Genomic DNA, 14,275 nt, shown 5'->3' with positions numbered 1-14,275 from the left:
TATGTGGAAATAGGCCTTTGCAGATATAATTTAGTTAAGAGAACATAACTAGGATGGGTCCTAGTCCCCTTTCCCCTCCCATATGCACCCCATATTCTCCCTCTCCCTGAGTCTCTGGACACTGGTGAGTGATGAGCTGGGTTTAGGGAAAGGAAGAGGCCCTACCTAGGCTTTCAGCCTTAGTCATACGGTCACTCAATTTTACCAGAACTCTCTGCACTGGATTACCAGGCATGGGCATATTATAAAATGTCACTGTGGGGTGCCTGGGTGGCTCAGTAGATTGAGCATCCTTCTCTTGGTTTAGGTTCAGGTCTTGATTTCATGGTTCATGAGACAGAGCCCGAGTCAGGCTCTGCGCAGATGGTGAGAAGCCTGCTTGGGATTCTCCCTCTCCCTCTCTCTGCCTATTCTCACCTCTCAAAATAAATAATCATTTAAAAAAATAAATGGGGGCGCCTGGGTGGCTTAGTCGGTTAAGCGTCCGACTTTCACTTAGGTCATGATCTCGCGGTTCGTGGGTTCGAGCCCTGCGTCGGCCTCTGTGCTGACTGCCAGCTCAGAGCCTGGAGCCTGTTTCAGTCTGTGACTCTCTCTCTCTGACCCTCCCCTGCTCACGCTCTCTCTCTCTCTCTCTCCTAGAAATAAATAAAACATTTAAAAATAAATAAATAAATAAAATGTCATTGATCCCTTTTTGTCTTCTTCAAGAACATTATAGATGACAGAGCCATGGCAGAATTCAGGCATCCTCGGCCCAAAATATTATGATTGTACTGATAACCTTTATGTTTGAACTTTACTCCCTGTGATTAGGATGGAGTAAAGATTTATAGAGGAAAGATGTTATCAGATCTGTGTACTTCCCAGATGTCAGGAGGAGTCTCTTCCATCCTTTAGATGGAGATAAGATCTAAAACAATCCTTCTTGTCTTGTGTGTGTTGGGGGGGGGGGGGAAGTACAATGCTTTTTGAAGACCTCTGTGAGATATCAGGGGATTTATGTTCCATTATGTAACCTCAGCCTCGAAGCCTCCACATCTATTAGTTGTTCGGACATCTTGCTATTCTAGTACCTGCTGCTTTTGCTCTGTGCTTCATCAACCCAGACACAAAACTGAGAACTCTCCCTTTGTTGCCACAATGTAAACCCTTACCCATGGCATTTTTGTGCTTGCAGGAACACTTCACTACAGAGGACAGGGTTTATGGTGTTTGCAGTAAATCCTGAGGAAAACTGGGAAGAAACTGGCTCTGCAGGCAGTTTAGGGTTGTCCCAAACCACATGTCATGGAGGCTTCCCCAGCAGCATTCAACATGCAGAAGGAGCACTGAAAGTTTACCTGGCCGGGGTTTGGAGTTTAGTGGAGGGAGGAGGTACAACCGTAGGGAAAGGGAAGAAGGGATCCCGAAGGCATTGGCAAGAGTGTGGCTTACACGACAGACACAGGAGGCTTTGGGCTGTCAAGGTTTAGCCGCGTGGAGATTATATGGCCTCTAGTGCCACCTGTTGCCCAAGAAGAACTACCAACTCTTTAATTTCTGGTGATGAGAAGATGGCTGATTTTAGTGCTGTCCCTCAAAACAACACCCTTCCAAGGCTGAGCTGGGGGTGGGGTGGAAGGTGGCAGTCGGGGGTTCAACTGCTGTGGCGTCTGTGGACAGCGGGGGAAAGAAACAGCTGCTTTGGAAGAAAGCCTCCAAGCATGACGTAGCTGGCTTCCTGTCCTCTGTGAGCCCCATAGAGCCCATGGTAACAGGCAGGCTGTGATGGAAAAAAAAAAAAACAAGGTGCTTTTTAGAGGTATAGTTGTATTTTACAATCTGTGATTATTTGTATTTTTTCTCCCAAGTGTAAGGACCTTTGTCACCACTCTGTCTGGTGGTGGTGATGACCCAGCACTATTTCTTTCATGTATTCTTATTACCTAGAGGAAGAAGTATCTAATAAATATAAATTTAAAACTCTCTTCAAAAGGTTATATCAACACTTGCTTAACATTTTTAAGGAAGAACCCTAAGAAAATATAAAACCATGATCACCTCAAGAATTCTGTTTTATTTTTTTAAAGTTTATTTTGAGAGAGACAGAGAGCTGGGGAGGGCCAGGGAGTAGAGGAGAGAATCCCTTGCAGCCTCCACATTCAGCACAGAGCCAAAATCAAGAGTCAGAGGCTCAACTGACTGAGCCACCCAGGCACCCCAAGAATTCGATTTTTTTTTTCCAAGAATTCGATTTTTAATAGAAATTTTAAAACCAGATGTCTACAGTTTAGAAGGTAAGATGCTTTTTTGCTCTCTTTCTTATACAGAGCACGTTCGTTGTAAACCTAGTTTCTAGGCCTTGTGAGTTGTTCCATCAGATGGTGACAAAGGTACCATGGAACCCATAAGGCATTTGCACAGGCACTTCGGCTCGGCCCAGTTCTTCAAAGTTCTTGGCGTCCAATACTAGGAGAAAATTGTTTTCATTCTAGAAAAGGAAAAAACAATACTGAAAATTCTTCTGATCATGTCTTATGCATCTTCCTATCTATCCTCAGCACCTAGCACACTGCCTTGGCTATCCATGCACTGAATGTTTGCGGAATTGCACCAGCCTGAAAAGGAAATTATGGCAGAAGAAGTTCAGGCCCAGAGTGAAGAAATTAAGTTGTTTATGTCAATTACCTTCACAGAATCTCTCTGAGTTTAAGGATCTTTTTACCTGCACCTTTTTAATCTCCTAAGGGACACAGAAATTTTTTCTTCAAAATTTCGAAGTTCTATGCCTCCAGTTACTTTGGAACTGTACAAGTAACTCTGTCAGCATTGCAAGGCAGACCGATACTTGCCCTGATGTAATTGCAGGAGTGGCAAGTACGTGGGATGAGGGCAAAGTCCTCCAAAGCCTGTGGCAGATATTAGTAATTGATCACAGCACTCTCCTCGTCAAGCCCTTAAAAAGTATCAGGATCCTACACCCCAGGCAGCCACTAATAACTGATCAAAGCTGGTACTCAAAGTGAACCTCTCTGCCACAAGACTGCCTTAGACAAGAAGTTAAGACATCAACACTGCCAAGAACTAGGTCTCACCACATTACACTTTTTGGGGCACGGAAACTGGCAGCACAGATGGTGGCATGAACATCAGACTAGACGTCAGAAGACTGAAGTGTAAACACCAGCTTTACCACTGTGAGATCTGACACAAGGTCCTGCAATGTCTCTAAATTAGAAATTCCATGTGTGTAAAATAGTATGCAAAAAAGGTCTTTTTTTTTTTAATTTAAATTCAAGTTAGTTAACATACAGTGTAGTCTTTGTTTCAGGAATAGAACTCAGGGATTCATCTCTTACAAATGACACCCAGTGCTCATTGCCAAAAGTGCCCTCCTTAATGCCCATCACCCATTTAACCCTCCCCCCCCCATCTCCCCTCCAGCAATGCTCAGCTTATTCTCTGTATTTAAGAGCATCTTATGGTTTGCCTCCCTCTGTTTCAACAAAGCTCTTTTGGTAAGTAATAAGATGATGTGTGTTAAAGTTCTTTGTAAATGAATACCTATGCAAAATGTAAATTATGATGATGACTATATAAAGAGAACTTTCAAATAATAATAAAGCTTGGATTGTGATAATAGGGTACGTACATAGGAGGAGAGGAAGAAAAGGGAGAAAGTACTGTATTGAAATCAGAATAAACTATTGACAGCATCACTGAATACAATCCTCAAAAGGCTCAGTGCTACTTCTTTTTCTGACTAGTGATAAGGAGATACATTTACCTGCTTGGGGGTGATCGCCACAGACAGAATAACCCCACCATCTTCTTCACTGGTTCCTGGTGCCGGAACAAACACAGGTTCCGAGGGGTAGAAGCCATCTTCTCTCCAAATCTATAAGACCCCCCAAAAAAGTATTTGACAGAAGACTCTTTATGAGCAGGAAGCCTTCTACAGCTTTTCTCACTCCCAGCATGCAGCTGGCTGTCACTACACTATCTGGACAGTAAGAGTCAGGCTTACTGAGCTAAATAGAGTGAAGGTGGGGGGCTTGTGGCTACAGGCTCCATCACATCAGACACAATCTGTGCAGTTATAATTTCCCATCAACCTGAACTGTAAGTGCCCCAACAACCTGAACCCCATGATTTCTCTAAAAATAACATCAAACAGAGACTTGTTTTTCTGGGCATTGGATTCATTTAAGATTCCCTAGAGAGAACATACCCCTAGCCTAGGTGATTCTGTGGTTCTCAAACTGAATAAAAGTAAATGGTTGAGCTGCTTGAATGTTAAAGAAAGTCAAGGGGTGCCTAGGTGGCCCCGTCGGTTAACTGTCGAACTCTTGATTTTGGCTCAGGTCATGATCTCACAATTTGTGAGATCCAGCCCTGCACAGGGCTCTGCCCTGACAGCTCAGAGCCTGCTTGGGATTCTCTCTCTACCTCTCCCCAAGTGTGCAGGCTTGCGCTCTCTCTCTTGCTTCTCTCTCTGTCTCAAAATAAATAAATAAAACATTAAAAAGAAAAACCTTAAAAAAGTCACTCCTTCCTTTAAAAAAAAGAAAAAGAAATTCAAGAGCTACTTTAACAAAACAGAAACGAATTCAAAGAGCAGAGGTCTTTTAAGAGTTCAAAAGGGAAAAAAGACTTTCCTTACCATCAGTGTTTTGTTTACCACGTCAACCTTGATCAGAGAATCCCCCACCAGATGCCGAAAGCCACAGCCATAGAAGAAACGATACTTTTTGCCACTGAATTGGCCATAGTTAATCTGGGGAAATTCAATTCCTCCTTCATCCTCTAGCCCTTCGGGATGTAGATTTTCATAGGAGCACCAAATCTAAAAGAGGTCCCAAAAGGATTTCCAGTGATTGCTACTTTCTCACCTATTTTATGCAGTGTAGGTCAGTGAAAGGAGCTAAGATATGGCTAGGAAACTGAGACTCTAGGTCATTTTTCCCATTGTTCCTCTTTCCATCATTTGTATGAATGCACGAAAGATTATTGGGTTTTGTGATGAAGCTGTCAGATGGCACACAGGGTGGAAGTGCCCTTCTTATTCTACCAAAGCTAAGACATTAAGAGCTACACAACAACACGCCTGTAGTAAGCACAAGTTTTCTGAAAGGTGGAGATGGTCAGTATGAATCTCAAATACTTAGCCATTCCACAACCATTAGAAGACTGACATATCTGTTTGAAAACACAAAAAGGAAAGGTAAACACAGCGCTCACTCCCACTCAGAATTCTGCACTTCTTGTGCAAGCAACTATCATGACCTTACCCCACTCAGCTGAATGATAGCAGACTTATTGGGCAACAAACATTGTGGGAAACAGCCAATGAATAGAGCAACATGATTAAAATTCAAAGTCTTAGTCTAATGTCCTTTGGTAGCATACCTTTCCATCAGCTTGTTTCACAGCACTGGCTGAAGAATAGGACAATGGGCTGAGGTTCTCTCCCTCAGGGTCATACAAACTGACATGCAAGGGCAAAACAAACCTTCGAGGGAAAGATCTGCCTATGGAATTATAGACCTGTTCAGGAAAAAGAAACAGATGAGAAAATGTCAATTGTAGGATAACAGCATGTCCCAATAATGTATATCATGTCAAACATTCCTAAGTAATTGCATAAATGATCATTTTCATTCATTCATTTATTCCACAAATGTCTGTTGAGTGCCTACGTGAGACAAAGCACTATTTTAGACACTGGGGAAGCAACAGTGAACAGTCTCTGGACCTCATGGAACTCACATTATAGTGGAGAAAGAATGATGGTAAGAAAGAATTAAAATGTTTGTTATTGGATTATTGTCAAATAAACAAATGAGGTCTTGATCGTGATAATTGCCATTAAGAAACATACTGCAGGGTGAGAGAGTAGAGAGTAACAGGGGTGCTTCCTTTTTCATGTTTGGTCAGAACAGGCCTCTGCATAGGAAAGCATTAAGTTAGTAGGCCAGGCTTGTTCAAGCTGGCGCGTTCTCAAGAAAGATATGTTTTCATGACTGGTCCTTGGCTGGCACCTGGCAACTGAGCTGTTGGAATGTTCTGTCCGACAAGACTGGGCTTGCATGCCTGAGGTCTTGAGCCACACTGTACTGCTTTGTCCACACAGTTTATGCAAACAATGCAATTTACAATGGGCATGTGCTTCACTGTGGGCAGATGGAGCTTCACTAAATTGAGGTTGTGGAGGGGCTATATGCCTGTGTGCTGATACCCAACAAAATCCCTGGATGACCAGCTTGGGGGAGCATGGCACGCCAACACTCCATACACGTTGTCACAAGTGTCTAGAGACTCAGATGTGTCTCATGTGACCCCATCGGGAGAGGACTTGGAAGCGTGCACCTGGCGGTTTCCTCCAGTCTTCATCCCACACACCTTTCCATTTGCTGATTTTTCTGAGATCTGTGAGCCCTCCTACTGAATCATCAAACCAAGAGTGACTCTGAGGATCCCCAACACAACCTCCTTGCAGAGATCATGTTTAAGCAGGAGACCCTAACAAATTTTTTTCTTACAATAAGAGTGCTTTAAGCATGTTTTTCTTTCTTGAAATACTGTAAGAGGGGCACCTTGGTTTCGACTCAGGTCATGATCTCACCATTAGTGGATTTGAGCCTTGTGCCAGGCTTTGTGCTATCAATGCAGAGCCTTCTTGGGATTCTCTCTCTCAAAAATAAGTAAATAAACATTCAAATGAAAGAAAAAAAAAAAACGACTGTAAGATGGAGAACAAAGTGTGATATTTCTCCTCATATACCTGATACATCTTATCTCCCTCTCACATAGAAATGTTTTTACTGACTAAAGACTCAGTGTTATTTTTAAGCTTCACAGAGAGATTTTTTTTGAGTTAGATTTTTTAAATTACTTTTAAGTTTATGTAAACATTTTTTTTTCCTTTTGCAAAGCCATACCTGAACAAAAAGAGACTTCCAATAATGGTGGCTTAGGTAATGTGGATCAACTATCCCACTGAGAATAGTTAAAGAAGCTAGACAAAATGATTAAAATAGCTATTTGAACTCAGGAAACAACAGATGCTGGCAAGAATGTGGAGAAACAGGAACCCTCTTGCACCGTTGGTGGGAATGCAAACTGGTCCAGCCGCTCTGGAAAGCAGTGTGGAGGTTCCTCAAAAAATTAAAAACAGAATTACCCTAGGACCAGCAACAGCACTACTAGGAATTTATGCAAAGGATATAGGAGTGCTGATTCATAGGGGCACATGTATCCCAATGTTTATAGCAACACTTTTAGCAATAGCCAAATTATGGAAAGAGACCAAATGTCCATCAACTGATGAATGGATAAAGATGTGGTTTATATATACAATGGAATACTACTTGGCAATGAGAAAGAAAGAAATCTTGCCAACATGGATCAAACTGGAGGGTATTATGCTAAGTGAAATAAGTCAATCAGGAAAAGACAGACAGATATCATGTTTTCACTCATGAAGAACTTGAGAAACTTAACAGAAGACTATGGGGAAAGGAAGGGAAAAAATAGAGAGGGAGGCAAACCATAAGAGACTCTTAAATACAGAAAACAAACTGAGGGTTGATGGGAAGGTCAGCAGGGTGAGGGAGTGGGGGGGGGGAGGAAATGGGTGATGGGCACTAAGGAAGGCATGAATCATGGAAATGTATGCCCAAAGCCAAGAGCACACTGTATACACTGTATTTTAGCTAACTTGACAATAAATTATATTTTTAAAATGCTTTATAATCCCCCCTGAAAATAAAACATAAATAAAATAGCTGTTTGAAGGCACTGGTGAGCTAAAAAAGCAGTGAAGAATAACAGGGCAGAGTTTGGAGGGAGACAGAAACCTAGACATAAACAAGATACTGGGGGCAACTGCCCCCTAAGGATATCAGCTGCTTTCAGAAAAAGGCAGCTGAGAGGCTGAAAATATAAAATGATTTTTTATTAAACTTTTTTATTTTGAGATCACTGCAGATTCACGTGAAATAATATAGAAAAATAAACAACTGATTAAAAACATGCAAAAAAAATAAAGTGAACATTTTGCCAAAAATATACAAATGGCCAATAAGTACATGAAAATATGTTCAGCATCATTCATTAGTCATTAGGGAAATGCAAATCAAAATTACAATGAGATATTACTTCATATCCACTAGGGTGGTTATTATTAAAAAAATCAAAAACAGAAAATAACAAGTGCTTTGAGAAGGTGAAGAAATTGGACCCCTGTGAATTGCTGGTGGGAATGTTAAATGGTGCAGCTGTTGTAGAAAACTGTCTGGCGATTCCTCAAGCAGTCATAGAATTATCATAGGATCCGGCAGTTCTACTTCTAGTTACATACAAAAAGAATTTAAAACAGGGACTCAAGGGACGCCTGGGTGGCTTAGTCGGTTAAGCGTCCGACTTTCGCTTAGGTCATGATCTCGCGGTTCGTGGGTTCGAGCCCCGCGTCGGGCTCTGTGCTGACTGACAGCTCGGAGCCTGGAGCCTGATTCAGTCTGTGACTCCCTCTCTCTCTGACCCTCCCCTGCTCATGCTATCTCTCTCTCTGTCTCCTAGAAATAAATAAAACATTTAAAAAAAAAAAAACAGGGACTCAAATATATACTTGAATGCCAATGTTTATAACAACACTATTCACCATAGCCAAAAGGTAAAAACAACCCAAATGTCCCCAACAAATGAATAGATAAACAAAATGTAGTACAGACATACAAGGATATTTAACCTTTAACAGGAATGAGATTCTGATACATGTTACAACATAAATGACCCTCAAAAAGTCTATGCTAAATAAGATAAGCCAAACACAAAAAAATAAATCTTGTCCCATTCCACTTATATAAGGTAACTAGAATAGGCAAATGCATAGTAACAGAAAGTAGAACAGAGGCTACCAAAAGGCTGGAGAGAGGGGGGAATAGGGACCTGTTATTTATTGGGTAGAGTTTCCATTTGGATGATGAAAAAGTCTGGAAATGGACAGTGATGATGATTGCCCAACCCTGTTAATGTACTTAATGCCACTGAACTGAACACCTGAAGATGATTAAAATGGTAAGTTTTATGTCATATATCTCTGTATATGTAGAGAGATCACATGTATCCTTCATCCAGTTTCACCAATGACATTGTCTTGTATAACTACAGGACAATATCACAACTGAAAAATTTCCATTGATATAATCCACCAACTTTATTTAGATTTCACCAGTTTAACATGCACTCGTGTGTGTGGGTATGTGTATCTGTGTATTTAGTATAATGCAATTTTATCATGTGTAAATTCATGTGATCATCACCACACTCAAGATATAAAATCACCACAAGGATCCTTCATGCTACCTTTTTTTTTTTAATGTTTTTATTTATTTCTAGGAGAGAGAGAGAGAGACAGTGTGAGCAGGGGAGGATCAGAGAGAGAGGGAGTCACAGACTGAAACAGGCTCCAGGCTCCGAGCTGGCAGTCAGCACAGAGCCCGACGCGGGGCCCGAACCCACGAACCGCGAGATCATGACCTAAGCGAAAGTCGGACACTTAACCGACTAAGCCACCCAGGCGCCCCCATGCTACCTTTTTATAAAGATATGGCTAACCCACTCCCCCACCACATGACCCCAGTGAATAAATTTTGATATTTTCAAGGAATTAAAGGGATAAAAGTTGGAGTTCAAGGACTGCCAAAAAGGAGAAGCCCTGATAAACCCCCTAGCTCTTTGGGTCAACACCCTTTTAGTCAGCACCTAAGAGTAAGAATGAACAATTAGTCCAGCTCTTTCATGAACTGTACCCTGTTTCAAAATATCCCAAGCCCAGGGCACCTGGGTGGCTTAGTCGGTTTAGCATCCGACTTTCACTTACGTCATGATCTCGTGGTTCGTGGGTTCGAGCCTCACGTCGGGCTCTGTGCTGACTGCCAGCTCAGAGCCTGGAGCCTATTTCAGAGTCTGTGTCTCCCTCTCTCTCTGACCCTCCCCTGCTCGCGCTGTCTCTCTCTCTCTCTCCTAGAAATAAATAAAAATATTTTAAAAAAATTTTTTCAAAATATCCCAAGCCCTAGTACTAGATTAAGAATATCTGGAATTGGGGCGCCTGGGTGGCTCAGTTGGCTAAGTGTCTGACTCCGGCTCAGGTCATGATCTCACGGTTTGTGGGTTTGAGCCCTGCATTGGGCTCTGTGCTGACGGCTAGCTCAGAGCCTGGAGCCTGCTTCCAATTCTGTGTCTCCCTCTCTCTCTGCCCCTCCCCTGCTCACACACACACTCTCTCTCAAAAATAAATAAACATTTTAAAAACAGAATATCTGGAATTGGTCATGTACCCAACCAATCAGCCAAAAGTAAATAAAATTTTCTGTGGAGGAACATAATATCAGCCCGAGTCTCAAACTATCTCTACAATTTTTCAAATACAACATTCTCTATACAATAAAAATTAGCCAGTACATGAAAAAACGAGAGCATTTTAAAAAACAAAATAATACAGAACAAGATAACAAACAACAGAACCAGAGCCACAAGGGATCCAGATAATAGAAGTTACCAGACTCTTAAGTTTCTATGTTGGAGGAAAGTCTTTTAAACTGAGAATTGTAGCAGAGAACTAGAAATTATAAAAGAGAACCAAATTAAAATTCTAGAACTGAAAATACAATGAATTTAAGAACTTAGTGGCAGGGTTTAACAGAATAGACACTGTTGAAGAAAAAAATTAACTGTAAGACTGGTAAGAAGAAAATATCCAAAACAAGATGCTTAGAGAGAGAGAACGGTAAATACTGAACAGAACATAAACTATAGATAGAGTGAAAAGGAGTAACATACATGTACTGCAATCCCAGAGAGAAGGGAGAGAGGATTTACCAGATGCAGTATTTGAAGAAATAAATAGGTGACATTTTTCTAAACTAATGAAAGATATGAAACCATAGATTCAATTATCCCTAAAAACACCAACGTAAAATAAATAAAAAGAAAACCATACTGAGAGCTATCATAGGACTAACTCCAGAAAATCAAAGAGAAGATTTTAAAATCAGTCAGAGAGGATGGGGTGCCTGCGTGGCTCAGTCGGTTAAGCATCCAGCTTTGGCTCAGGTCATGATCTCATGGTACATGAGTTTGAGGCCCACACTAGGCTCTCTGCTGTCAGTACAGAGCCCCTTCCCTTCAAGTCCTCTGCCTCCCTCTCCCTCTGCCCCTCCCCTGCTCTCTCTCTCTCTTTCTCAAAAATAAAAGCATTTAAAAAAAATTTTTTAATCACTCAGAAGAGGAAAAAATATCAACTTCAAAGGAGCAAAGCTTAGACTGACTACTGATTTCTCAACAGAAATCAGAATACAAACATCTTTAAAGCATTAAAAAAATAATAACAACCTATAATCTTTATCCATGAAAACATTCTTCAAGAAAGAAGGTAAAATAAAGAAATTTTTCTAACAAGCAAAAACAGATTTCATTACAGGCATATTTGAACTAAAGGAAATACTAAAAGATATTCTTCTGTTATAAAGAAAATGATTCCACATGGAAGCCTCAGACAGACTGTGAGGAATTAAGAGCAACTGAAAGGTACAGATGTGGGTAAATGTGTAGTATGGAGAACTATGATTACATAAAGCAACAATAATAATATCCTGTAGGGTTTAATATAGAGAGAAAATTAAAATATACAACCACAGTAGTGTATAAATCAGGAGAAGAGTAGAGTTAATGTGTTCCAAAGCTCTGCATTGTCTGCCAAGAATTTAAGAACCAATTTATAATATATTGTGTTAAATCAAGGATGCATATTGTAATCTCTAAAATAACCACCAGGGATGCCTGGGGAGGGAGCCTCAGTTGGTTAAGCATCTGACTCCAGCTCGGGTCATGATCTCAGGGTTAGTGAGTTCAAGCCCCACATGGGGCTCTGTGCTAACAGCAAAGAGCCTGGAACCTGTTTGGGATTCTGTGTCTCCCTCTCTCTCTGTCCCTTCCTTACTCCCTCTCTCTCTCTCTCTCAAAAATAAACATTAAAAAATTAAAAATAAGTAAAGTAACCACTAAAAGAATGTATAATTATTAAGCTAATGGGCAGAGGGTAGAATGAGGTTTGAGTGAGGAGAGATGGAAATCAAATAATAAAATATACTCAACCAAACCAGGGAAGGCAAGAAAGGAGAGAGAAAAAGAAACAATGACACAAATAGAAAGTGAACAGTAAAATGAGATTTTTAGACTTCAGTATATTGGTGACTGTTCCAACTAAAGGCTCAATTAAAAGTCAAGAATTAGCACAATGGATTATTAAAATATATGCTGCTTACAAGGTACACATTTAGAAAGATTAAAAGTGTAAAAATGGAAAAGTTACAGCATGCAAACGCTAAGCAAAAATTAGACTTTAAGGCAAAAAAACATTACTCAGAAATAAATGTTCAATAAATCATCAAGATAAAACAATTCTAAATTTGTATGTACATAATAATACAGCACCAAAATATATAAAGTAAAAATTAACATAACTATAGGGGCACCAGTCTGGCGCAGTTGATAGAGCATGTGACTCTTGATCTTGGGGTATTGAGTTTGAGCCTGACGTTGGGGGTAGAGTTTACTTAAAAAAATAAAAATAACCTAACTGGAAAAAGAAACAGAAAAATCTATATAGTCTAAGTAAGAGATTTTAATATGTCTCTCATGTAATATCATAACCTCATATAATAGAGATCAATAAAAATAGACAAGATTTGGATATTATAAACAAATATGACCTAAATGACATATGTAAAACATTACATTCAAAATTCAGAATATACTTTTTTTTTAAATATTTTTATTTATTTCTAGGAGAGAGAGAGAGACAGCGTGAGCAGGGGAGGGTCAGAGAGAGAGGGAGATACAGACTCTGAAATAGGCTCCAGGCTCTGAGCTGGCAGTCAGCACAGAGCCCGACGCGGGGCCCGAACCCACGAACCGCGAGATCATGACCTAAGCGAAAGTCGGTCGCTTAACCGACTAAGCCACCCAGGCGCCCCCAGAATATACATTTTTTAAATACACATGAAGCATTTAAAAAATGATCTGGTGCTGGACCATAAAGCAAATCTCAATATCTTACAGTATAATTAAGCTGGAAATCAATGGTAGAAAAAGCCCTATATATTTGAAATTTTAAAAACACATTTCAAAAAGAAATCTCAAGGAGAGAAAATTCTTTAACCGACAAGTAATAAAAACAAAACATATCAAAACTTGTGAGATGCAGCTAAAGCTCTGCTAGAGTGAAATTTATCATCACAAAGATATATGTTGTGGGCAAAAGGATGAAAAATAACAAACTAACCACATCCTTAGTTAGAAAGAGGGCATATTAAGCACAAAGAAAAAAGGGCCAGAGAAAGACCATATGATTTCACTCATATGTGGAATTTAAGAAACAAAACACATGAACAGGGAGGGAAAGAAAAAAAGAGAGAGGCAAACCATAAAACAGACTCTTAAAACTGTAGAGAACAAAGTGAGAGCTGCTGGAGGGGAAGTAGGCAGGGGGTGGGCTAAATAGGTGGTGGAGATTAAGTAGGGCACTTGCTGTGATGAGCCCTGGGTGTTGTATGAAGAAAGTAAAGGAAATAATAAAAATAAGAACAGAAATTGATGAAATGGAAAACAAACACACATTAAAGAGTATCAATCTAGCCAAAAAGATAGTTCTTTTTGAAAAGCTTCATTAAATCGATAAGACCCTGGCAAGCCTAAGCAAATGAACAAAAAAGAAAGGAAGAATTACCATGTCAGGAATAAAAACAGATGGCATCAATTAGCCATAGGTACATTTTTTAAAAACATACAATGATATTATGAATAACATCAGATAAATAAACTTGAAATTTTAGATGACATAGGTTTCTAAAAAACTCAATTTACCAAATCTGACACAAAAAAATCATAATAATGTTATATTATTAAGGAAATACATTCATAATTTAAGATCTAACTATAAGGAAATTTATAGGCTCAGATGGCTTACTTCTTGAATTATTCCAAACATTTAAGAAATAATGCCAATCCTATACAGAGAATAGAGAACAATTTCTAACTCACTGTATGCGATCAGCAAAGCCCTAATACCAAAACTTAACAAGGGCATTATAAGAAAGAAAAGTTATACACCAATTTTATTTTATTCATAAAACACATGCAATAAATCCTAAACAAAGTATTGATGAAGTAAATCCAACGATATTTAAAGGAAAATACATTGCAACCAATTGGGATTTGATTCAGGAAT

At 39.8% G+C, this 14,275-nt stretch overlaps 1 protein-coding gene across 5 annotated transcripts in view; it reads right to left on the bottom strand.

Moving 5' to 3' along the window:
• Positions 1-682: 682 nt before the first annotated feature.
• The window catches only part of BCO2 (beta-carotene oxygenase 2), a 43,039-nt gene continuing 29,446 nt past the window's right edge, over positions 683-14,275 (bottom strand). The window contains exons 9-12 of one of the 5 annotated variants that reach the window (XM_039229183.1): positions 5,392-5,529; positions 4,646-4,828; positions 3,770-3,880; positions 683-1,765 (exon numbers count right to left, since the gene is read on the bottom strand). In XM_039229183.1, coding sequence (XP_039085114.1) covers positions 1,640-1,765; positions 3,770-3,880; positions 4,646-4,828; positions 5,392-5,529 — 558 coding nt within the window. In that variant the 3' untranslated portion in view covers positions 683-1,639. Of the gene's footprint in view, positions 1,766-2,067; positions 2,474-3,769; positions 3,881-4,645; positions 4,829-5,391; positions 5,530-14,275 lie in introns of those variants that run through there. The other 4 variants (XM_039229184.1, XM_039229180.1, XM_039229181.1 and 1 more) reach the window with 4 other exon arrangements.

This window comes from Hyaena hyaena, unplaced genomic scaffold, assembly GCF_003009895.1.
Source record: "Hyaena hyaena isolate Hyena2069 unplaced genomic scaffold, ASM300989v1 scaffold_36, whole genome shotgun sequence".
NCBI lineage: Eukaryota > Metazoa > Chordata > Mammalia > Carnivora > Hyaenidae > Hyaena > Hyaena hyaena.
The sequence above is the reverse complement of the archived record's forward strand: the minus strand, read 5'-3'. Positions and strand labels throughout refer to the sequence as shown.